At 35.6% G+C, this 27988-nt stretch overlaps 1 protein-coding gene across 4 annotated transcripts in view; it reads right to left on the minus strand.

Moving 5' to 3' along the window:
* Window positions 1-27988, minus strand: part of MEIS1 (Meis homeobox 1) — an 85489-nt gene that overhangs the window by 38032 nt on the left and 19469 nt on the right. For all 4 annotated transcript variants that reach the window (XM_053460603.1, XM_053460604.1, XM_053460605.1 and 1 more), the window contains exons 7-8: window positions 21707-21818; window positions 1866-2011 (exon numbers count right to left, since the gene is read on the minus strand). In XM_053460603.1, coding sequence (XP_053316578.1) covers window positions 1866-2011; window positions 21707-21818 — 258 coding nt within the window. The remainder of the gene's footprint in view (window positions 1-1865; window positions 2012-21706; window positions 21819-27988) is intronic.

Consider the following 27988-nt stretch of genomic DNA (forward strand, 5'->3'; position numbering starts at 1 on the left):
CTTTGGAAAGAGGATACCCAAAATAATAAAACATAATGTGGCATGACATGAAAGTGCACAGATTTGCATTTTGCATGGTTTTAATCATACTACGTTGGGAATCAGGTAGTGTCAATTAAGAGCTCTGCATAATGTATAGTTATTTGAAACTCTCCCCTGATCGACTAAGTAATAGTGACAAATGGGGAGAGAATTTCATGGCGGCTAAGAAGACCTGAATTTAACCTCACAGGGCATTAAGAGGCAGGAAATGAGTAACCCGAAGGTCATTGTTACTATTAGGAATTGTTCTGTGCCAGTTTTGAAGTCTTTAAGCAGTCACGATACAGGTCAGGTATCACCTTTTCAATAGAAGGCGCTGCATCGGCTATGTTTTAATATTCTTAGTCCTGGAGATAAAAAAAGACAAACATATGTAGTGCAGGAGCTGGATGGTTGGACCGTTACACGTAGTGCATTCCAGCTCGTTCAGAAAGCCTTGTAAATCCAGCTCGTGTTGTTGTACAAGCATTCTGTGTTATATGCACACATAATTTGTATTTATTAATTTTATTTGAAAAGATGAAAGGTCGTAGGCTACGTTGTTGGACTGTGTAGTTAATATCAAGTTTTTTAAAAAAATACAAAATTGCGGAATAAGGTAGATAATACGAGTTTGAGATTGAGATGATTATGCATTATACAATCATCAGATATATTAATATAGCACAGTGTATAGTGCTGTGGAATGTAAGGTCACTAGATAAATACATTTTATAATAATAATAATAACATTTATCAAAATTGTATTAAACAATTTATTACATTGTATTCTATTATACGCATTGCTTTGTATTCTGTGAAAATAAAGAAATACATTTAATAGAACTAGAAGGAATAATATCACAGGGACGAAATAGTCCTGGCACATAGAATTAGCAAATGCTACATACGATCAATTCGAAATTACAGAAATATTAATAACAATTAGAAATCCACGTACACTAATAAAATCTCGCGATAAATAAATAGCTTTATAGCCAAAATTTTGTTTGATAGCTGGCACGTGTTTCATGAAAGAACCATTTGTTCTGCGCTACGCACATGCAGTATCTTTGTAATTGAATCAGTAATACCTGACAAGACAATGAGCTACTCAAAACCAATTCAAACAATGAACTATGCTTTAGTAGCCACTGGGGAAAGCACAGGAAGAAATTATTACACATTGTCGATTTCCTTTTGAACGTAAGAAAATCGAGACATAACATGCACCATGAGGTTAAATAAACAGCTGTATATCTGCGATAATTGTGATCATACAAGCATACGTTACTTCTCTCTATGTATATATATATATATACATATATATGTGTGTGTGTGTGATTATACAATTTTTTTTCACATTCCTGCATATTTTGATAATTAAACAAGTATTTGTTACTATGCTTTTTAGCATTTTTTTGTTTTCTGTCTGCAAATGGATCACATTACTGGAATTCAATAAGGCTTAAACATATAAAGGGGCAGGCGTTGACAGGCCAATAAGTATAAAATTCATATAGGATACTTGATTCTGACAACGAAGGACGTAAACCAAGTAAGTTTGATTTAATCAGAGATTAAAAATGGAACATGGAAATCCTAGTGTTATTCTAGTCCATGGACGTTGCCCCAAATTATGTGATTGTAGCAAAATTTCCAAATTTTCTCCTTGATAAATACACTTTTTATCACTTACTGAAATCTAAGAGCCCTTTTTTTTAATGTTGGTCTCTAACCCATACATTTTTTTTCCTGTTATTGCTTGACATTTTAAATAAAAAAAAATACTAATAATATGAATTTCTCTTAATTTAATTTGTGTAACTTGTATAAGAACTTACTGTTAAATGTTGAAATAGCCAGGCTCTCATGATGTTCGTGGCTACTTTAGGAAAGATACCCCGCTTTTTATGACGTTTTTTGTCCTTGTCTGGGTCATCATCATCTCCTGTGCTGGGTGAGGCTACACTGTTATCCAAACCATCACCTAGAAAAACACAAATAAAGGAGAGTTGGTGTTAGACTTTAATGCATATGATAGGTTTTCCTCTTTAGAACCTTTATCATTTTATGGAGGGATTTTCTGTCTTAGAACAGTATTATACCAGGTTAGGTAGAAGCCATTGTTATTGTTAGTACAAGTTGTTGAAGACTGGTTGTATCACCAGTTCCTAAGCAGTAATAGCTCTTAGTTGGCATGGGTGCTCCTGAATCTTCACAAAGGCAATGTTTCACATATGAGTAGTGATGTCTTCTCATTTTTTGTGATTTGTTTCCCATTAGTTGAAGAGACTCCACTGTTACCCTATTGGGCTTATTAGCTAGAATGAGGTTTAATATAGCGGTAATAACAAAGATTTTGAAACCTTGGCAAGCATGGAATGGTTTTTGAGATACTGCACCCTTCCTGTGCCCACGTGCATAAGGGTGTTTTACGGACATTTGGTACTCTTTCCACATAAGAGGAAATGTTCAGTAGACGTAAGTCCATTATTTAAAAGAAATGTTACTATTCGGTTATTACATTTTGGTTACACTTAAATATTTAATTCCTGCAAAGCTCAAAACATCTACAATTATGTTAGACTATAAGGAGATAAGCAAGTAATAGCATCAAGCTTTGTTGGTACTTTTTTGTAGTCCTACAACCACCCCCTGCATAATTAAACGCTCTAAAAGTACTGAAATGATTGAAATGTATCCCAAATTTCCACTTCCTCTGAATGTGCAAGCAGCCGGTGTCCATGAGAACAGATCTGTTTCTCAAGCATCGTAGAAAGTCGGTGCTGCTTACTTGGCTGGAGAATGCAAGTTTACGATATGATTTAGGGGCTCTGCTATTGGATGTGTATACCTTATCATGCAATGTTTACACTGGGGAAAAAAAATCTGAATTCGAGCTTTTGTTGATATATCTGGGACGTTGGTGTACTAGCTGATGAATTTAACCCTTTGAATATTGATGGGATAAAGTCACACCACAATTTATTCTGCAATATTTGAACTGTACCCCTTAAGGGTTATTAAGTGAAAAATCCACCTAATATCTGAGAATGCTACAGATAAAGATAATCTATGTCTGATTAATGTGTATTTCATTTGTACAGAAAAAGGCAATATGAAATAAAATATTTTAGTGCTAATTTTATAAGGAGAAAGTGCTGTAGGTTTAAGGCTCCGGTGACCTATTTCATCTTTAAGGAATTGCTTGCACAGTCACAGGTCGCACAAACCTGTGCCTGAATCTTCCTATTTTCTTTTTGTGTGTAAACCATGAAAATCTAAACCTGCATCAAAGAGGCATGCTCCGAGAACCAGATCATCTGCATTTAAAATTTCAATGAGCCAATCTGCTTTATATGCTAAAGAGGCACCGTTTGAAAAGCAATACACATTTGTTGATTAAACAGCAGCCACTTTGAATTCACTTGGACTTTTTGGGGAGGGGGGGTATAACCTTATTTCCTGTCCCATTTTTTCAACAATAACTTCTACCTTATAAAAAAAATGCAAAAAATATATATACAAGGCAGCATCCACTCTACTTAACATTAAACAAAAATACAGTTAATTGATTATTTATGGAAATACCTACTACAATCCAACGGAGATGACTTTTTATCCAGCTTTTCGCATCAATAGATAATCAAGGCCTTAAAACAGTCTCGGCTTCCCATTACCTCGGGCAAAAGAATTTCTGAAAGCATATGCCTTAAGGGCACCTGAATTATATACTCCATTAGGAGAGGAAGGCCTCTCTCTGCATTCCATGTATAACACTCACCAGAACCCTTCCTGTTTATTTCTGCCGTACGAAAGCAGAAGCATTAGGAACAGAATTCTGTAAAGTGAAGACTTATGTAAATATAATGGAGAAAACTTTCAAGCCAGCGCCAGATCTCCTCCTTTCGATCCCTGGCAATGACCTATCACAAATAAAAGGTTTCTGTTACATCATTAGGTCAAGCCAAAAACAGCCCGGGCTTAATGCATAGTTTGTTCTTCCTACTGTTTTTAGGCAAATACAGCTACTTTACTCCCATCTGGGAGGGAAATTACACTGCTGAGCGGTAATCTAAGACAAGATTTTCATTGGAAGCAAATGCTTCCAATGTAGTGTAAATACTGATGCATGTTCGGAAAAGCCTAAAACAATAAACCTTGTTCCTATCCAACGTGAGTTAAAGAAACAGAGAAAAGAAAAGCAAACACCGAGGAGGAATATTTTGTCAAGGAATGTTTTGATAATCGCAGACAGTTATGTATGATGTAGACGCACCCGTATATTCGGCTACTTGGTCGGTTCAATGGCTGATCCAAGAAAAATGCAGAAACGTGATTCACTTTAAAAACTGGCTGGCTTGTTTAAAATATTATCATTATTGTTTAGATATGTTGGGGTTGTGGGAGTGTAGTTATCACTAAAATAACCTGGAGGTCTATGGATAAACCACATGGTAGTAGCGGTGAGACACAGCCACAAACTGCAGAGGAAAAAAAATTGTAAGGAGTGACTTCATTCTTAGACTTGACTTCCCCTGCTGCCAAACGAAGGCAAATTATGAAGGCAAACTGAAAAGGTGGAAATAATCATAAGAATGATTCCAGTCCATAAACAGGCTTACAGCCTCATTAGTATAGAAGTAGGCTCCACTGGGTGATTTCTGCTTGTTTTGCTGATGCCATGAGGAAATGCCATAGGGCAAGTTTGGCCAACCGCTAATGGTTTCTGACAGCTTCTTAGCAACTAGTGTAAGCCACGTTGTGGCGTTTGCTAGTGACAGAAACTGAAAATGTCATGTTATCTGCCCATGTGTCATGAAGTCCGTGTGGCAATTAACTAGTAGGCCAGTGACTGAGAGGCCAGAGGCTCTTAAAAATGGCCTGTGGCTATTCTGGGCTTTTTTTTTTCCTGCATTCTGCTTGCACATATGCAACATTACAATGCACAGACGTGCCTGGCTGTACCTTTGTCTGAGCCCTCAATGAGTGCGGTGTACTCAGATCTCATCTGTATAGAAGCTCTCTGTGTCTTTCACTTTAGGCACTGCATGACATTATCAGAGAAGTTAAAAGTAATTTGACTTGATATTTGATTGTTTGAAATAACACTTTAATTGGCAATACCTGATTTTTTTCGGTTTTTGAACGTTGCCTCCAAAAGGTGCTAGCTGTTTTTCTGCTTTCACAAATTAGTCTAAAAGAATTTAGGATCACTGAAGCAGACTCATTGCCTGTCAAACCGCTTGGAGCACAAGCATTCTGCACAGCAACGAGACACTGTTTAAAAAAGAACACCAAGCTCATAATGAGCACAAGTAGAGCTCCCTACTTCTGCTCCCACCTTATGAAACCCTTGCTCGGTGTGTCAATCTGTCAGACACGGCCGTTTGCTCTTTCAACTAATATTTGAGATTCCCTTTTACTAAATTTTAGAAGCCTCGATCCCGTGCAAGAAGATAGGAATCCGTACTACAATTTCTGTATGGGCAATTCCTTTAGGGACCCTGGTCTATCCCTACGGAGTAAGGCAGGTGACCTATGGAACCCTCCCTTGCTGTCAGGGGGCTCAGATTTCAAACACGCTCAAATCAAACGTCCCATAGTTGCCTATTTAAGCACACCCAGGCATTTAGGACATGCTATCTTGTTCCTTTCAAGAAAGGATAAAGCAGCATTTATAGTATTCAAACCATTCAATGGGTCAAACTGGCCATGTCAGCAGGGGTCTCACACATGCAGGTCAAAGCTACCCCCTCCTCCTCCAACCTTCCTTCCCACAGTCTAATGGCATTTACTGAAGAGGGAAGGGAGGGGGCAACAAACCTTTACAAATAAAAATTTCCAGGTCATGACAATTTTTTCCAGTATTTTCCTTATCGGTGGAAAGAATGAGATATGTATGCTAACAAGATTATCCAAGTGGTTTCTATGCAACAAGGCTTGATTTGGTACACAGTGTATAGTACAGGAATGTCTTTGCCTCTCATAAATTCGACAACTTATCTTTATTCTGAAACCGCAATTACAAACGTGCTCTAGAATTATCACTCTGCTTTATTCCCGGTGCATAAGATCCTTCATTTTGTGCATGTCTTGTCATCACTACATAAAACTGTTCCATTGTGTATGTTCTTGTTTATGGGAGATTTTTTTTTGTACATTTTTAAATGTGTGTGTGTGTTTAATCATTCCTATACAACTGGTTTATTTTGTGTGTTCTTTTTATGCGTGCATGTGTATATGTGTGGTTTTTGAAGTATACATGTATGTTTGTGTTTGTTAAGACATGCGGGGGAAGGGTACGCAGTTGATTTTCTTTTAAAAAGCCCTTTTTGGTATAAACACCCAGAATGTGTCCTTTTTATCATTAACGGTCTCTGTTTGATTCATGCATGGCCTAATATAATAAATATTCGGAACACAATCCATATGCTAAAGTTGAAAAAGATAAACGCAGCAAAGTCAAGAGTTTAAGAAGACAGGATAAGTAGAGGGTTTAATACTTGGAATGAAAGTGCCATGCAGGAGCAATCCCTTAGAGGACTATTAACATGCTGAGGGCATTTTTATAAGACATTGTAAAAGGAGCTTAAAACCAGTAAAGTGAAATGTGTTAAAGAGTTAAGTGGTACACAGTCATTTTCACCATCAAAAAGGGGCCCACCGTGGGGGGGGGGCATGGCTTGGACCACGCACAGCTGCAGAGGCTCAATAAAGCACATATGACTACATAAACCTTGGTTTAATGGACACTGCAAAACATAATGGACTGAACTAAGGCTAGCAAAAAACACGATAACAATAACAATGAACAAAAAAAAATAAAAAATTATTCAAAAAAATCTGAAAAAAAGTTTGACAAAATAAAAATAAAAAAAATATATAAAAAATATAAAATAAAAATAATTTATAATTGACTGTATGTAAAAATAGTTTCTACACATGACCTTACTTTATATTAAAATTAATGACATCACAGCATTGCCAAAAAGTGAGCAAATAACTGGGATTAACACACCTCAGCAATAGGAGTGAAGTATACTTCTATATATACGGATATAATATTGTACTTTTTCTTCACAATTTTTATATAAAATATATAAAAACACAACAAAACAAAAGTTCCGAGTTGAGTGGGAACTTTTATTTGTTTATTTATACATTGGCCGGTATCCCAGCTTAAATTGTTGTAAGCAAAATTTATGAGCAGTAATTTTCTTTCATAAAATCATACAACCATTACAATTACTGCAGCGGCTTTATCACTTGCCAATAGTAGCATTAATATATAAACCTTCATTATGTTTTAAAGGAACTGTTTACAATGTACGCATTTGTCTTATAAAATTCCAATTGGTCATTAAGAAAACAGTCTATATTTTACACATTGGTTGAGGTAAATATTTTATACAAGGACTTGAATTATTGTTTGTTCTAAATGAATACCATGCGTGGATTTTTTTTTTTGTAAAATTCTTCTATAAAAAGGGCCAAATATCAGGGACATTGGTAGGCCCCAATTTACTAGCCCCCGGGAATGTTTTAAACTTCAGGACTATAGGTAGGACTATAGGTAAAATCAATAAACAGAATAATAAATATAGAAATGTGTAGAAAAAAATAGCTCATCACAACTGTCTGCAAATTAAAAAAATATTTAGGTACTGACGTCTTCAATTCTGTAAAGTTTTGTGGATTTCTCTAATGTCTGCGCAAACAGATAGTTATGCCTTGTGTTATCCTGAAAATACACATTTTTATGGCCCTTAAAGACTGAAGATCGAGGTTCTAGAGGGGCATCATAGAGGCTCTACTTATAATTCAAATTCACAATACTGTAGTGGGTTTATAGGCTGTCATCGGGTAAGCATTCTGTTTCACCGGGCCTTTTATTATCTCATCTGTGTTCAGTCAGGGATGTAAAAAAAGCATATTTATTAAAGGCTACCTAGGTAATTAGCAAGTGCTTTCATGCTATCTCCACACACCTCCAAAATCTAAGCCATGACCCCGGCTGATCAATTATTCCTCCATTGCCAATGGATTGTTTTCTCTCTCGAATGGCATACTTTACATCCATTATGTTTATGATTGATTTATATTATGGATACTTCAATGTCTATGATGATGCAGTTTTTTTATTTACCTTGATGGAAGCAAGGATCAAATTTTATTAAAATGTTTATTCAACTGTAACTTTTTGATTCTTTTGAAGGCAAAATCATATACAGGACTGCCAATTTGTAATTCGCTAATGAATATATATATAGAAAAGGTTTTATCTTTATGGTATATAGAAAAACACAGGAGTTTCGGATGGGGCAGTAGTGTGAGTTCTCAAACTTGCCACGGATCTGTTCACTGGACGTTTTTACCTGGTACTGGTCAGCCAGAAATTCCTCAAACTCCAAAAAAACATCTGAGAACCAGATAAGAACCAATCGGCCCATTTTATGAGAATGAGAAGGGGTAGCGCTTGGAGCCGACAGCTACAGGGATGGTGCGCATGCCTCAAAAGGTTAGAGACAGTATCATGGGCAGAAGTTGGAAAATCTACAGATCACTTTTTTCTGCCAGACTGAGATTAACTCATATTTCCAGAACCAGTGTGTCCATAATGCATGGCTATCCTTATCAGACATTCAAAATTCCAAACTAATGTATCAAAAGGTATCATGGATATTTCATGTAACACTGGTATACTAAATACTTAAAGTGAAACCAGTACGGCCTCAGTGTTCACCAATTTTACTTGAATATTTTTATTGTTGTTTTTTTTTAGAAGAGACGATGAGTTGTTTTCTAAGAAACCGTAAAGACGATAATTCAGTCGCAGTTTGTTTTTCTTGGAGTGTATCAGTTTTAACATGTAAAATTTATATGGATCCCTGAGGGTGTCAGACACGCTGTTTTTGTTGCACTGTGCACCCATATAATTACACATGATTAAATTAAGTACAACAAGAACTTTCACGTTATTACTTTTTTGCACCAATTATCACACGGAAGCAAATCCTTTGCAAAACAGAACGTAGGCCCTATTGCTGGCCATTTGATGAGAATAAGAATATAACGCAACCCGTTTCAAAATGGAAACACTGGTGGAAGGGAAGCACATCGGGCTTCGAGGTTTTTTTTTATGTCTCTTCCACATTTAACATTTAATCAGCTGCTGATAAGGAACAATGGTTAAGAAAACAGCCTGTGTATTTGCAGTGATTGGGTTCTCCCTCCTCAGCCTAGCAGTATCTCCAACAAAATTCCCTTCCTCTCCAATGTTGATTCTAGATTGAGTAAACTTAACACAATGGGTCACATAGGTCTCTACCTGTTTACAAAAATGTTTTCCTTATAAAGAAGGCTTTCAGGCCAGCAGATGCCGAGCTATTTTAATTAAAGGAAACAGATCCTTGGTCTTGCAAGAAAAAAAGAAAATGACCAGCCTTTTAACTATTTTTTTTTCTTTGAACTATACATATTTAAATGAGTAAGACCAAAGAGATCTGACATCATTACAATAATACTGAAGCAACCCACTTTCTCTTAAACAATGTAGGGTCGCATAAGGCTTACTTGTGATGGTAAATGCTAATCATCAACTTGCGTTTTAAGAAGGAGTCAATTAGCCCTTTTGTTTGAAAGTTTAATGAGGATATTATTTAAATACACCGGGCCAATGCATACATTACGGGTCAATATATATATATATATAGTTATATACATAGATAGAAGTCTTCCGTTCTGCAGATCCAATAGGAAATATGAAGATGTCATGCGTTATTACCAAGTAGGGGGTGAAAGAGTAAAGCTTAATGGTGTATTGACCAAAAATTGTCTTTCTGTTTTAATTTATTTCTCTAAATTTTTGGTAATTAAAGTGTATTAAGAAAAAAAACAATTATATAGTGAGGTTCTGACTATATTTTATACTTCACCAGTATTCTACCTGGTCTGCTAAAATACCTAAATATGACATCAGAAACAACAAGAAATCTGTATAATGCCCTAATCCTACCCGGATAAACTTCTGCCACATTCATATTTAACCATCTGAAGACAGCGGAACAGCACTGGAAACATTTGAAAAAATAATTATAGAAGAACTACTTAAAGCGCTTATTGCTTCTATCAAACATGCATGTTTCTAATAAAGAGTCCTTTCATAAGCACTTCAATGGTGTATACCTTACAGTGAACAGGGAGTTAATTTTTAACAATCTACATCCACAATTTTTACTCTATCTTTGTACCAAGAAGTAGTTGGTGTACTAAACCAGCCCTGAGAACACATACAATGAGACTTAGTAGTCTTATATTAATGTAAACAAATTTTATGTTAATATTTTTTTAAATATTGGCAAACTATATTAATTTCTGCTTTGGAGCAAAAAAAATATAACATTTTCTCCTACACTGGTTATTTTAGGACTCTATTTGCTTTTTTTACTACTAACATCCTTTCAGAAAATACCAATTATTTTATTACAATTTATTTGTTTAATGCAGAAAGCATACTCGAGTACTCTTCCTGCTTCCAGTAGAAGCAGCCAGGGGAGGAGGAAATGGCAGATGTTTCTAACTCTGTTAACTAAAGAATGGCTGCACCAATTTGAATTCAGTAAAATGATTTGGAGTCCATGCAAAATGTACACCAGTATGCATTTAAAATAGGGCTGGATTGTTCCTTTGACTAATTTCATTATTTAATGGTAGTACTTGCTATGGCTCATTTACCATTGGCTTATGGAACTATGAAACACAAAATTAAAATGAAAATTGGCTGAGGAATTACTTAAACCTTAATACTTGAAGCACGTTTTACTTCATTTGCATTCCATAGATTTAAAAACACTGGTTGCCTGGCTTGCAAATCAAAGCTATTTGTACCTGGGAGTACAGAAGAGCAACTATGATGCATTCAGCTTACCCAAGCTGACCAGTACAGTCATGCTAGAGGCATTTGTTTTCCAGAACAGCAAGCTGGAAACAGGCTGGTGTATATGTAAAGAGAAAAGATACACATTTCCCCCTATAAAACAAATATATGAAATACCGAGATGAGATATTAATAGCTCTAAAATGACGTGTACAGTTTTCCGCAGGCTGGGGGAAGCAATTTCCTTTTACACCCCTATCTTCCTCTGCAGGAGCCTGTCCTCTGCTGTGCAAGACACAGCAGGAAAGAGAGAAGTGCAAAGGAAAATTGCTTCCCCCGGCATATTAAAAGTAAGCACATGAAATTTCACACATTAAGTTCAAGCGACATATGGAAACATTTACATATATGTTTGTGAATTTTCCAAAATGATCTTTCACTGAAGAAGATTTTGTAATTCATCAGAAGCAGTAGTAGGGTACACAAAACGTTCTATGATTCAGAGAGTGCAATGGTTCATGGACCAGATGTCTGCTGAATGTACAAGTTTGGGAATTATTCAGTTCTCATTAATATGCTTGCATATAGATATATATAACTTGGATTGGGGGATATTAGCGTGCTATTCATAAAATTAGAATAATGATGAGAAAGTATACATCAAGCCTCCCATACAAAAGTCCTGTATCTTGCTCCTTAAAGATTCCTGCAAACGGAGGTACTTTATAATACAATACACAATTCTGCATAAAGCAACAGGCAGGTGCTTATATTATCTAGTACTACATAGCTGCGTAATGTGATGGTGCTATATAAAACAATAAATAATAAATAATTCCAGTAATTAAATGCTGCTAAATTATTTTTAGTGTTTAAATATTAATATGTTTGAACTTTTTGCACCTATGTTACTTTATTCAGTTGTAAACCAAAAAAACTAAATACATAATGATAGTTTTATAGTTGGGATCTGATACTTGTTTACCTCTAATAATTCTTTTACTAGCAAAGTTTAATTCATTTTTCACCGCTCCCTCTGCGTACCTCTCTATATAGAAAGGTAGGCAGAGAGAGCTATGACAACTATCATTGTCTGGAATATTTACCAGCCCTTAATATATAAGTAATACAAATACATAGAAAGTCTGGGAGAAATGCTCCTCAACGTTTATTTCAGGAGAAGCTTTACGCCTTTGGTCAAATTGCCCTTCCAAGCAAAAAAATAGTTAATAAGCAGCAGCAATTTTTTTTTCGAAAGACCTAAATTTAAAAGCTGCCTACAGGAAGCTTTTAGTTGGGAAGTTGAGGTTTAAAGTACTCAGCAACAAACAATGCGCAGGAGAGATAAAGATGCAATGGAAATGGTACGAAACAGACCTTCGACACTTCCTGCCAAAGCTGACTTGTGAGCATGTGTGCTGCCATGATATGGACCAGCAAAGTTAGTCTGCTCGTATTTACTTGGGTATTTGTTCCTGTGCAAACCCTACAAAAACAAAGAGTGGGGGATAAGCAATCTTGCCATCTCTTGTTGCCACGTCTTTCACTGTAGCAAGTATCACGCATTTCATCATGGAAACGGTGTATTTGTCCATATTGTTAAGATGTAACTAAGATCGCCTTACACTTTAAAAGGTATACTTGTCGCGTCCTCACCATTGTAAGAACACCTTTTCATGTTCCTATCCAAGAACAAAGATCTCAAAAACCCCTAAAACCACAAAATAACTTTACTGAATGTTGTGTCTTATTCTCATTGTGATGAGTCCTTTAACCTCATGTTTCTGGGTCAATACTGCCATCATTATCTGTTCTTCACTTTTCCCCCATCTTTCTTCTTTTTCCTGTTTTGTTTTACCTTCCTCCCCCAAAACCAGGTATCTATGTCAAAAAGGAGGCTCTTCACTTGTCTGGTTTGTTTGACCAAGGTCGCTCACGGGTCAATCATTTCAGCAGTTGTGAACACAAAAGCTTCCAATGGGTCTCCAACACAGAGTGTTTCATCTGCAAATATACTTTTCTGTCCACACAAGGTTTTTCTCAGTTTAGCAAGAACTAACAACTCCCTCTCTGTGAAGTGGTCTCGGTGACAAATAAATAGGTCAAAGACTCTTAACTGAAACCATAGAAGCTGAGTTCTCTAAATATGGAAGCATAATGGATCTGCCTGCTTAAAGAAGCTTTTGGAATGCTATTCAACCCAGTTGATCTTTATTACTCAACTATCTCATACAATGTGTGCCGTTAATACCGATTTAAACATTAAAAAAACATATTTTTTTTCTAGGAAAATAATCAATTCTTGTAAAAATTGATTTTCCTTTATGCATGTGAGAAATGAAATTTAATTTAATCAAATATGTAGCAAAACAAATTATGTTAGCTCTCATAAAAAGCATCAAGGTCAAAATATGTCCAGTTAATTTAATTTGATGTTACTTAAGACTTCTGCAACTATATTATTTTATATAATCTTACTGTGCAGAAATTTCCTTCTCCAGCTCTTAGCTGCTCAAACAATGTGTCTCTGTTGAATATTTTACACTTGAATACTATCACCAGGATAGCATATGGCATAACCATAGTGGGAAGTTATCTTCATCTTCTTGTAAGCTAAAATTAGTTCAACATCTTTGCCGCTCTCCACATGACTCTGGTTGTAATGTTAATAATAAAAGAATAATTCTTGACAGGCTTCCTTTTTTACTGTGCTAAGAGTATTATAGGCTGAATACTGAAGGACCCAAGAAGCACATTTCCACTCAAACTTTATGCTCTCAAATGATACTTTCTTGTTTTAGTGTCTAAATATCTGTCCAAATTATTGATTTCATAGAAATCAAATTTTGTCCTCCAACTCATGGTTTTAATACAGCATACAATTACCTGGTAGTTGGTTGCATATACCTAGGGACACAAAAATATTGGATGTTAGGTGTTAACATCAAGCACCATCATTATGGGTACGTTGTGGCCCCTGGTCAAAGGACATTGTATAAAAGGGCAATTTACAGGACCTCATGGTTAAAGAAAATAATTTATTTAACAAAAAACAATAATTTCCATATTCATATTAGTGGGGATTTTATGTTATGGAAACATGTTTTAAATAAAAACATTATTATTACATGATTGTGTTTATATGTAAATAGAGGGTATTTCTTTATAAAATAAGCAAGATATGGGTTAGTTCTTATTAAGAAATGATAGTATATAAGTATATATATATATATATATATATATATATATATATATATATATATATATATATATATATATACATGTTGTGGAACCTATGACAAAACTATGCCAAGTGTGGGAAAGCTAAACAATATATTTTCTGTGTACTGTGCAAATTCTGATGCAATAGGAAAATGTTGACATCATGTTCAGAATGAAGGAGTCTTTTTCTCCCATAAAACAAGTTAACCAAGCCTTTATGAACAAGCAACAACACAATGTATGGTATTTTCTGCCTTACAAGGTTGTTTATTCAGTTCGGCCATCCTGTAAATTAGAGAGGAACTAATGAAAAGTCACAACAATCCAACAACACTTAACACTAACTTACCAACACAATTCATCACATGCTGTTTACCTTGCACTTCTTAGGTGCCTACTAATTACTGCCATTTGGTGGTGACTTAATAGTTAATAAATGATAGGAAAAATACAGCAGACTTCTCGACTTCATAAATATACAAGAAACTTTACAACGTCCACAAAGACACGCTAACACAATGCAGTTTATGCAGTAGCGACTGCTGTCCAAATTAACAATTCATTAGTCTGGTGTTAATAGAGGCTGTGTGTATAATGCTTAAAAGCCCACACTGGAGGAATACCACTTCTGTGGTCAGCCAATTAAATTTTAAACCCCTCTTTTATCCCAAACTGTTAGGATACCAAAAAATAGACTAGAAAGCCATATTCTGAATTTACAAGATTTATCATACCAGTGTACTTGCTCATTTCCTACTTTGTTAACATTCTAGAATGTTTAATCCCACTAAACGTAGCAGTTGTACGCACAGGAACACAAAGTAATGGGTTAAGAACGTGAAAGGTGATAATGGTTTTCTTCCTGCTGTTACTTATGGGTAATTAAATAGCAGATGAAAACAGTATATTATACAATAGCACTCAAACAAACTGAACAGCAGAAGCGATGCCTTATGTTATTTTGTAGGCTTGAGTCTTATTTATTATTATTATTATTATTATAATTTTTGGGGTTTTGTTATTTCTAAAAACCTGAACATTAAAGGTTAATTAGCAACTTGCTACTAAGTAAGGACTGTTAAATACGGCACCAAAGCAACTCAACGTGCTATGTTCCTGTGATGCTCACGCGTGTTGTCTAATTTGATCACTTGTGTGCATTGCATTTTTGATGTCTGCATGCTTTCTTTTCATAATGGATCACACAAAGGTAGAAAAATAGTTAAAGTGATATTGCAATATTATACATTCTCTTATTATACATTTGCGACTGGGAGACTGCCGCTCCCCTCCGGACATGCCGCCCAGGGCCTAATTGGCCTAGGCCACAATACGCTACTGCATCCCAAGCATCCTTTAATTTCTCTCACAGGTCTTAGGTTAGGCTTTTTAATTTTGAACCGAAATGCAGCGTGTGTCCTATTCAGTGCACTCACAAGCAAAATGCTTAAAATTTCCGTCTTTGGTATCCAAATTCTACTAGCTATGCAAACTGTAGATTAGACGAGCCCCTTGTTTACGTACACATACATATGACATTAGTGGCAATAAATGGACACTTTCTTTTCGTTTTCCCACAGCGGAAAGGAAGGTGAAGTAAGCAAATTTGGCAAAGGGCGTCAGACAGTTGCCATTTCCCACAGCAATATGGTATTTTCCTCTGGGAATAAAAACATTTTCCTTAAACTACTGTTTATAACTCTTATCAGCTTAACAGTAATAGAACCATCAAGTACAATATCATGTAGGGAGAAGTCAAGGTCAATAAGTACTTGCAGTTTTGTTTATCTTTAGCTGCAATTGCTACTGACATTCAATTGGGCAATAAACGTAAGGACTGTCAACTGCTCTCTGGGAACAGGTGACTTGTTATCACAGAAGGGGATGCAATTGCATGGTAATCAAACAATCCTCTTGGATGTGCATTCGTTTATGGAAGCAATCGCCTGTCAATTTTGAATGAATGCTTCCAAACCATTCCCAGCGCCATAGAAATGAAGGTGAGAAAATCTACGCTAAAACCGCTTGTCAACCCCAGATGTCTGTCAAAGGAAGTGAGAAAAAAAGGGACTTTTGAACCAAGTTTTGCTTTAAATCATTACAAAAAAAAGCTTTGGTTGGTTAAAAACCATGAGACCTCATTAAAAACCTAGAAGCCACATTAAGAAAAAAATATTAAAGTACAGATTTTTATTTCTACTAATTAAGTGCAGTTTACTTAATTATAACCTATGGAAATTATATTAAAAAACGAAATCAAGTTACCCAAAGACCATAGAGATGACAAAATATTTTAGTTAGATTTTTAACTATATATAGTGTATAAAATTGTGTAATTACACTTTTACATTACAATTTATTTATAGAGCACCAGCAGATCTCGTATCGCTAAGGGGGAGGGTGAAAACTAACATTAAAATTGGCAATACTATTAAGCTCAACGCAGTTCTACATATAAGGAAGATTTAATAAGGGCAGATGGAGTTCAGATTCAGCACATAATGACATGCAAATAAATGATAATGATACAAACACATATACTATATAAATAACAAGGGCTAAGATGTTCAGGAGATCAGCCATATTCACTCACTTACACTTATTTAATTTTTAATCAAAAGACGCCACTTTTCAGAAATAACTGACAAATTTAACGCACTATATAGAAAACATATATGCGATAAAAGAAAAAGAAACAAATAGAAATTAGCTACAATGGCATTGGCCCTACTATTAGACAGAACATTATATTTTAGAACAAAGATATCCAAATAATAGTATAATCAAATAACAGGATATATATGTGAATATAAATGGTATATGGTTTAAGTTTAGCTTTGAAAACCGGAAATCTTCATATATACCTCCTCCAACCCACAGTAATTTATATATATATATATCATATATATATATATATGCATCAACTCTTCAACTCAACGTTTCTGGAGAAAATGATAAAAAAAAGCTTTACTTTTTTTCTCATGCTCTTGGGCTTATCTTGTTCTGTAATTTATTTAGTTCCTAGTTTTGAGACCATATCCTCGTCATTGTATAGTTAATAATTCTCAGTTAGAAGTACATCACCCCTTGCATTTAGAGTCACATGGGTTATAAATCAAACAGCAATGGAACTTAGAAGAAAAGACGCCAATGTTATATCTCTTCCTTTCAAAAGAGGAAACAGAATTTTCACATAACGCCATACAATCACAATACATATCTACACAGTCCAGATGATTTTGGGTTGACCGATCAGCATAGATCAAAAGCCATTGAGTGATAACAATTACATTTCAGAGAAGGACATCAAGTTTGCTCCGTCCAACATCTAAACTCGGCTAAACAACTAAACTCGGCTTACAAACAACAGCAGATACGCAGAGTGAATTCAAATAATGATGACCATCTGGCCTTCCATTTGCAGGATCCCCAGTCTGCCTGAGAACTTGACACCTTTTGCTGTGTTTTAATTTCCTTAAAAAACATCCAAAGCATGTCATCCGAAATCATGAAAACCTCTCCATACTGCTCTAGAAACTGAAATCCCAAATAACTAGTTTTTGACTTTTTAAATTGTAGGCACAATATTTTATGTTAATGATCATAGCCAATGCAATGGACTCATCAGAATCAGGTTTTTTTTACCTTTTTTCCTCTATGAAAATGGCAGATATTAAAAAGGTTTATGCGTATGCACGAGAAATTGCTTGGATTTTTGTACAATGCCCCGTTGTCTCACCTCTTTGTGGTCTATGAAACCCCCCCCCCTGCATTTTAATATCCATACATGTTTAAATATTTCTCTTATACAAGGTTTAAATTGCGTTCAGCATGACAATACGTCCGTAGTCATGTTGACTGATGTCCAGTCTCTTTCAGATGAGGGTGGTATTAAGCCTAAAACAGCCGCATGATAATGGCATCGGTAAAATCTGTAAAGGTCAATCAAAGACAAGGCAAAGCCTCTGCTATCTGGATGACCTTCCAAGCTTGTGACAAATTGCTATCAGTCAATGTCAACTAATGACAGCAGCTCTTTAGTTAATCAATTGTTCTAAAAATGATCAAGAAAACTACGCACAGGACTGCTCATTTTCACATCAATGCCTGTGAAGTATGAAAAGCTATTTTTTTTGTTGAGTTTTTAATAAGCTCATAAGTAAAGCAGTTACTTGGTAACAGAGGTCACCTTACTAAAAAAGATAGAACTTCTGTCTGCCATTTTGCATATCCTTTCATTTCCATATTATAGTAAAAATATGTCACGCTATTTAGTATGCCAGAATGCCAGACCTTTAAAACAAGCACCAGCTCTGATGGACTACAGACAGTGAAAGCACATCTGAGACACACTCTTTCTAAATGTAAATATCAGAGGGCACTTTTGTTTTACATCCCCTTTTAACACTTTAAACCCAAAAATGGGATGATCACCTCTTTGACACTAAGTGCCAGGGCAGTGTGCAATTCTATAGAGTAGACTGGAATATTTTTGGAGCAGAGTCAATTAGATTATTAGTTATATATATATATGTATATATATATATATATATCGCCAACAATCTTGTTTATAATCTAGAGGATGTGCAATAGCGGAATTTATTTGCTATATGGTTGGGAAAAAAATGTTTTAAATAAATTATAGGGTTAAGATTGTCTATTTGTATGAATTGAAATAGCTTTCATTTCTCAAATAAAAATAACTCAAGAAATCCAAACTTGTTTGTTCGACAAGTAGGGCTGGTAAGTGCAAATTTAGCAGCCGTTTCATTTTACATTCTAAACCTGAAATGCTAGTTTTTCAAATTAAAGCGTTTCTGTGGCCTTTCAACCATTCTAAAGTTGTCCATAATAAAAAAAAAAAAAGAAAGGAATAAGGAAGGCAGGGCAAGAGTTAAGCTTCACTATAATTGGAAGTATGTGAAAAATGAAGTGTCAGCTTGGTCAATAAAGGGCAAAGGTCAAGGGGAACTACATCCCAAACTCTGCGCAAAATGGGCTCATTAAGACGTCCAATCAGCAAGCTCTCTTCAACCTATCACATTTGCCATCACACAGCGAGCTGCCCTGCCCTCTGCAGTTATTACTTTTCATGTTGATGTAAAAAAAAAAAAAAAAAGGGAAGAGAGCAGCTATATAAATCGTCGCTCAGTCATGTGGAACATAATGTGGTCCTTCACCAACCCCCTTCGTCCAGTTCTATGTGCTAGCTTCCCAGGCTCCAAACAGCTACCTTGAGACTCCCTTCAATAGTATGTGGAATTTGCTTTGCCTACTGGAATTCAAAACATGAACTAAATATGTTTACCCAATGACTGTGTCATATTTGTAGATACATATATACGGAATGCCCCCTAGCATCATTAAAGAAAAACGGTATAAGCTTAATACAATGTTACTGTATACAGCATATCACATGTTGGAAAGCAACATGTATATAAATGTATAATAGCATTATATATAAAGTATTAACATATCCGGAACTACCGTGCAAAAGGGCTACAAAAAAACTGGCAGGCCTTCTACGTTTTATAGCATAAAAGTAGGTAATGATTCCAGGTCATCGCTTGGCATAATATTTTCAGGTGGCCCTGCATTAACTGGTACCCTTTGCATAATGACAGAAAGTGACACTCCCCATTTACTACTCTATGTAATAAAATGTTAGTAATTGATGCATATTTATCACTATTACACAGAATAGCATAGTTCTTTTTATGGAACCTAGTTAGATTTAAAATGATATTGCATTGTTATTGCTTTTGGATTGAAGGGTCTGGCACCCTGGCATCCACATCCCAATAAAACAACGCCTCCGTAACCCCTAAAATCTAGTAAAGAATAATGGGTGTTGTAGCCCGAGGACTGGCCTTTACATCTCCCTGGAGCATGTAATCATGGTATCTGTTCAATTGGGAAGCATGTTTGTACAGAACTGGACACTTAACTTATATTTCTTGAGACCATCTATTTTTTTTTATTTAGTTAAAATGCTTACCTTCCTTTATGTCAGTAAAAACATTAAATAAATACTATGCCAGTCACTCTATAGTGTCACGCAGGTCTATGAGCATCTGGCACGATGGATCGCTATCATGTTGGTTTCGTTAATGCTAAAAAGAAAGTAAATGTTTCCAGACTGTATCCCCCCTTTGAGCAAGGAGGTGTGTAGAACCCGCTACTATGTCTTTTTTCGTAGCTTATAAAAAAAAATACTTTCAATTGTGTATCAAATTCTTTATCCGTGATTATTTTCAATAAATGTACAAATTGTTTGAGGTCAATTATAACTTTGAAGATAATATATGTATGTGTTTGCTGAGCTATATTAAGGAATTACATTGATTGAAAATAATAATAGCTATTTCTAGTTTTGTTTTGTTTTTTTATTTAGGATTTCTGACAGTGAGTGTGATCATCCTTTTAAACCTGGACATATATCCAACCAGATTACTGAACTGTATTTTTAGAGTTTAGTTTTTTTTTTTTTACACATAATCCTGTGATAATCCATGTAAAGGGACACAATTGCACATTTAATATTTGTAAATATACTAAGCATTCACAAACTAAACACAAGTGCCCAAGATCTGCTAATGTTGAGATCGCAGGGTAGCTAAACTAGCAGAGCATGCAAATATGCGTAAGAGGCATCTTAGACTGTAAAGGAAAATCTCCCAGAGGCCACCCTGAGGCCCAAAGGTTAGCTCCATGCGCAGACTGATTCCCATGCCGTGCAGACTTAATGATTGCAAAGCCTTGAAGTGCCAAGGAGGCTGAACTCATGGCTGAAATATTTAGCCAACTACTGTTCATACACTGACTCCTGCTGACTTCTGAAAAACCTTACAGGAGATGCAGCTCAGAAAAAGCCAAAATGTTCTTCAACACCAACTTAATAGGAGCACACCATTAGTGGTTCGTTAAACCTTTCAATATAAATATGGCAAGACATACGACATGCCCTTCTTAATCAAATTATTAAGTCTTCCTGAACAAAACAAAGGCTCCAAAAATATAATTTCTAATGTTAACATTATAACTGTATTAAATATTCTTTCATACCCAGATACGCTTCCTGGCGCTTAAAACAACTAGCGAGATAACTTCACCATTTTACCAATACCACATTTATGAAGATGGTTCTCTTTTCCCCATGTAATCAATTTTGTGACCATAGATGACACCAAGCAATTCACAGCAATTTAAGGAACTCTCGGCTATAATTAAAAATTGTCATGACATACAAAAACATGGGCCGTGCTGAATCAAAGATTATGCCAAGTCATAAAAAGTCCTGATAAATAATTGAAATGTAAATAAATTCGGATATTATTATTTTTATTGTTTATTAAATATATATGTAACATTAGTAATAGTTTACCTGTTGACTTCCTTTAATCAACAACCATTGAAACTGATATTATTCAGGCAGAGTAAATCAGCGCTTTCATATGAGACTCATTGGGTTAATTCTACTCCCATGGTTCCTTTCTATGAATACACATGGTTGACCTCAGGCTGAATTATTAGAGGCTTATAATATAGAGCATAGCATGCACTTAAAGCCAAGAGTCCTACCTTGTTCACTGCTGTTATCCCCACTATGCGACGTATGTCCCCCACTTGAAGGCCCAGGCGTACCCCCTGAACGTGTCGATGCTGTATCATCATGGTCTCTGCTCCAGGAAGGCTGCAAAAAAAAAAACACAAGCATAATATTCAGTGAAACACAATAAGCGAGAAACTCTGTTTAAATGTTTCTGTTGCATATATTTAACAAGAACCAATTTAATGTGCAAATTTAGAGGAAAGCTGCCAAATGGGTCTCCATTAGTTTCTTTCACTAAACTACGTGGATCCCTCGTAATTGCACGCTGAATTACCATTGAAAAAAGAAACATTTCGGCAAAGGAGCAAAGAACTGCTACTAGATTCTGATTATATATTTAGCTGGAGCAAACCCTCTGGCATGACAGTCTGTTACTCTGCAAAATGCAAAATGCGAGTGTGGTCTTGGGTTCTACAGTTTATATAGTCTCAGCTTTTGATACATCATAGGAGACAAGCATAGAGGAGCTTCAAAGATTCGGAGACAATTGGGCCTCGGCGTATAATAGCCTGTGTGTCAGCTGTTTGCCGGGTGGTACGTGGCAAATGGGTTAGACATTGGGAGAAAAAAGGGAAGAATCCAACAATGGTTTCACATGTTCTGTGTACACTCAGCCCCATGCAGAGCCCCCTTGTACTATTGAACAGAAAACAGATGTTAGTTCTTATCACTGGGTGAATTTGAAAGTATCATTCAGATAGGAAAAATTGGCTGTAAATTAAATTCTTAGAGAAAACAATCACAGCAACACTCCTCCCAAATCTTCTTTTATCACTAGAAAAGATTTTAATTAGCTTTTAGTGCTAGCTTTTAAAAACATCTAAGTGACTCGGTTGGTCATCCTACACAGACTTGCATGCATAATGAAATAGTTCTTCTTCCGCATGAACTAGACTACTGCTGCTACCTTGCTTTATTCTTCCCAGACATGGCAAAAGGACCCTCTTATTTAATAAAACTTGCTGGGGATTATACCATGTAAATAAAGCTTTTTTTCTACGTCAAAGAGACATCGGTGAGTGGTTCCACGTTTGAAAACCCCTTAAAGGATTTTCGAGGAACAATTGTAGAAGATGGACCAGGTGGCATTTTCCACACTTCAGCACTTCCCAAACCCTAAAAATAGTACCGTGTTCAAACACTATATATATATATTTTTTTTTAATGTTGACCTGCCTTAGCCATCTCAATATTTATGTTTGGATATCGTGCCAAGAAAAAAAAAATGCACTGAAAAGAAAAAAAAAAAAAAAAAAAAGATATCGCAAGTAAACTAAACAATGTCAATTGTATTTATGATTCAGTGACTGGTAGAAAGATGTGTGAACTGTAAAGAAAAAAAATGCTTTTAAGAAATATGCACTCTTCAGCATGCCAGAGGTATGCCGTAAGGGGTAATCGGGAACACATGCTAAGAACCCAAACAGTTAATGCATAAATTTTCAGTTTGTACAACTGCAGCTTGAAAAGGGGGACTTGTTTATTCAGAGCACTGCAGATAGAATGGTACAGCACCCAGGGGACAGACAATACCAGGCACAAAGCCCTGATGCCTCAACATGTAAAAAGGATGTTTTTCTATGTGCTACAAATCCCACTTGAAAATATAATTAGATGAAGAAAATGGCAAACTATTGCATTAACTGTAATTGAACAAAAGACCAGCAAGGCATGTGGGAGGCTGCAGGAACCCGTGGGAGATCAGGGATGCATAAGATCATAGGAGAGACATCTCCAAGGAACTCTGTCTATATATGTTAGCCCTTAACTGTTATTGTCAACTGGCAATCGGAATTGTAATTATCAGGGAATCTGGAGATAACAAGCTAAATAGAGTGCAGATGCCCAACCTCAGTGAAAATAAAAGTGTTGATTAATCGTATGGCGACACGGAAGAAAGTGGCATTAAACTACAAAAATGTACCATTTTAGAGGAGAAACCGTGCTATCTCATAAGACAACAAACATGCTGCATTCACTATTTTTAATGAGCTCTGCTGATTTATGCAGCTTTGTCCCATTCCCCTTCACTCACACACATACGTTTCTATTGAGTGGAGGTGTAGATTAATTCAGTGCTTAATTGTTGAGTAAATTCAATTTTCCACATTCTATTCTGCACAGCGTTAGCTAAGGTTCTTAAATCTTTAGCAGTGAGCCCTGAGCCTGGTGTTTCTGATCTGTGCCTACCTTTTTCTTTTTTCATCACCATTTTTCTTCCTCCACCACTTAATTCACCATGAAAAGATTTTCCTTGCTGGAAATTCTGATTCTGCTATGATCTGTGAGGCATTCCGATTCATTGCATTTTCATTGTGTTTGGTCTTAGATGCTGGGTTCTTCTTTTCTCACAGCTATTGCCACATTATACAGGCACTCATGCAAGAAATGTTGAATTCCACCTCAGTTTATCAAAATTGTGTGTAACACTCACTTAACCCATACGTTTAATTCTGGTATCTAACAGAAATAGCACAAAAATATAGCTAATATAGCTAATTTTTTTCCCTTTTTTTTAATATTATATTTCAGTGGCAGATGTTTAATATGGATTTATAAAAAATATATAAAACAATCAAGATTTTTTTTTGTTACTGCCTTAGGTTTTATTCTTATTTATGTTAACAAAACGCTTTAATAAGGCGAAAAATTGTTTCAGTGCAATAGGGATTTGTCAGTAAAAACTGATAAGAAATATCATTTAGGTTCACTGGTTAACCCTTGAAGAACCTGCACCAGTCTGGCACTCTGAGAGTTAATTTAACAGTTGCGTGCATAATACATTTCTGTAAAAAAAAAAAAAAAAAGAATAAGAAGAATGTGGTAGAACTGAAAATGTAGATTCAGATTCTGTATTATTCTGACCTTTAACAGTCAGTAACAGGAATTAACCCCCTCTGTCACACAGCCTTTTACTTTTTATCTACTGTAAAGGAACAAAACAAATTGAGCACGTATCAACTAACTACACATTTCCACACTGCAGGGTATTGAAACAGAGAAACTATGGCAAGCCTTCCCTGTTCCTTTATGTGGAGACTCTTTCATCCAGTTAAATGACAAACGCTATGGGTTTTGGAGTTTTATACACTTAGCAGCTTAATAACCCCATAAAAGAATATATTATGCAATTAATGCTGATATGTTTCTAATTCAAATTAATGAATTACAAATTTATTCTACACGTACACAGCTAATGAAGTCGGCTATGAATAAACCGTTGAAGGTTTATATAGCAATCATTTGTAGTGTATTCTTCAGTCTGTGAATTCTGTTCTCTTCCGTGTGATGTGGAGCTACCTAAACTTGTTGCTAATAATGACACGTACTAAAAAGAACACACAGACCTAATTAGAGAGCTTCCTTTGAAAATATATTTTCCGTTTTTAATATATGAATATTTTAGTTCACATCTCACTATAGTTAAAGTATTTTACATTAACTGTATCTTAAGAGCATAACAAATATATGAGGTATCAAGTGGTATCCTTTTAATTTCGTGCAACTTCCTGAGTAAGAACTGGCGGTAATACACAACAGGAAGTGAGCGGTGCAAACCAAAATCGCGTCCCTTACTGAAAAATAGAACACAGTTTCAAATTTCTTAAATGCTTTATATTACATAAACAAAATGTAAATGTGCATGCAGTAGGCATATGGCTGTCCTGATGCGACTAGACTGATTAAGGTTTGAGTCTTTACAGCAGGAAAAACAGGCAGACAAGATGGAGCGAATAGTTCTTATCTGCCATCAAATTCTATGTTTCTATCTGGCCAAACAGATGTCCCCACGCTTCACATAATTTCAGCTGAGACAGAAAATCTAGAAAGAGTCATATGAGAGATTTGTGTTGTCCGATTTTCTTTCCATAGAAACCTTTATCTGCTACGTGTTAGCTCTCCTTAATTAACACAGACATTATGCTTCACAACCAAGGGTCAAATGGTCAAGCTTGGCTACATACAGTAGACCTTCATAGGTAAAGCAAGATCAGATCTCAAAATCAGATTTTAGTGCTCAGTTCAAGGATTAAGTCAATTGAAGACACAGAAGACATCGTAATGAGGATTAGAAAAGAGGAGAACAAAAACTAAATTAAACTAATTGTATTTTGAATCTACCATGGTTCATTATGACAGATTGATGGATTCATCAGACTTTATGGATGTTTACGTGTGTGTCATGAATATGCATGTGTGTTCAATTTCTTTTAATGGTATGAATGCGAGAGGTACCCTGCATTGGAAAGCAGGATTCACTTTTACTTTAAATGGCAAATTATAGCTCCATTTTATTTGTTCAACTGTCTAAATATTGTCATTTTCTTATGGCTGCAATGTCCTGATTCACCAATAAAATTACAAATCATAAGTCCATGTGGAGTAACAATCTTGTTTTCTTACTTTCATTAGAGCTTAAACCTGTTATGGAAATATTTGTAAAGTGATATTGGGTTGGATTCAACACCACAGATAAAAGTATCACAAGTAATTGAATAGAAATCTTCCCATAGACGGCAATAGAATTTGTTTTTAAAAAATAAACAAATTTAATATATATTCCCCCAGTTTCATTGAGATAACAAAAATGTATCCCTCTTCTTTTTACTTTTTTTTTTTCAATTACTTGTGATTTATCTCCAGCATTAAATCCAGCCCATTGTATATAAACTGGTAGATGTTTTATAATCACATAAATTAGATCAAGGCAAGGAGTGAAAAATCCACTAATTATTTGCTTACATTTTAACTTTAAAAACAGCAACTGATGGCTATTCACACCCAGAAAACCAATGTATTTTTTATTTCACATTTTGTACATCTGTGTGCATAGTGACTGTTGGTGCGTACAGTCCAATCAGATATTCTCTACAAATCATACTTAGGAACACGGGATAAGAGCTATTCTATGCCTCGGGAAAAAAGTGGCTTGAAAGGGAAGCCTGTGATAACATGATTTGCATCAGTAGACTGTGTCCACTAGTGACAATTTGTGTCACACAACTCCAGTAGGCAAGATTTATGAAAGGGTGCTATGCTGTAGGTAAAAGTAATCCTTATCAGGAAAACTGAGCTCAGTGGCCTATGCAATATAACAAGAACCCTTAACATCATGGAACCGTAAGAATACTTTCATGTTTAGTGCCATTCCTTAACTTGATCTTCTGTCTCTTGGGCAATTTGGAATAACATTTGGCGATATCAATAAAATAACATCTATCAAATCATGCACAACAGAAGGTGTATGAAAAAAAAGATTAATATATTAATGTTTTTTTTTTTTTACTGGTTTCTGCTTCACCTCCCATCATCCTGAGTCAGTCCAGCATTGACAGACTCATAGGAAAGGTGGTCCAGCATCCTTTGGGGAACCCGATCACTAGAGGTCCAGTATCGGGTCATGTTTGCATTGTCTCTAATTTTTTTTTTTTTTATCCATTAGTCATTTGAAACACGGAGGATAAAATGTATGTAGCTCCATGAAGCATAGTGTTAAATTAGGTTACATAATACTCAAATGAGGCATATGGCATGTAGCCATGCAAGGGAAGAAACACAAGCCATTTTAGATTATAAAATCCATAGCCACACCATTATCCATAATGTTTATATTATAGGCAGAGGATTGAGTAGGGAATTTCCTCTTCCTTGCTCCATTACAGGCATGTGGTAGAATGATCTACAGTTGGTACCATGGGAAACAAGATGTAGGCAGAAGTACTGTTATTAATGGACATTAATGTCACACCATAAGCAGCAAACAACTGTATACTTCATATTCAGCGATTATAATGGGAATATGTTATGCATTCTGCATATTTGTACTCAACCTTATGGTAGAAAAACAAAATCTGTCATCGTATTTCTCCATTGATTTCAAACTCCCAAACGGCACAGATGTTGAAATACATAGGAAAGAAAGGCGATGTGGTGGCTTTAATTGCTAACATTGAAGGCAAACTGTAGATCTTAAAGGTTTTGTATTTGGAGATTTCTTTCAAAGGCCTTGGGCACAACAGAAAATCCTAACTCTGTGCCATTTAACATCAACAAACAATAAATGAGTTATAGCAGTGATATTTAAATCCCCTCACTGTATTAGCCTCCACTACTTCTGCCGCAGTTTTATTTATCAACTGCCCCTCATTTAAGTAGAACTTCCTTACATTACCTCCAAACCCCTGACCCTCTAACATTGCTCCTCCTTAAAATAAGCTTGCGCCCTGTACTTTATTAAATCCCATTAAGTA

This window comes from Spea bombifrons, chromosome 3 (genome assembly GCF_027358695.1).
Source record: "Spea bombifrons isolate aSpeBom1 chromosome 3, aSpeBom1.2.pri, whole genome shotgun sequence".
In the NCBI taxonomy this organism is placed as follows: Eukaryota; Metazoa; Chordata; class Amphibia; order Anura; family Pelobatidae; genus Spea; species Spea bombifrons.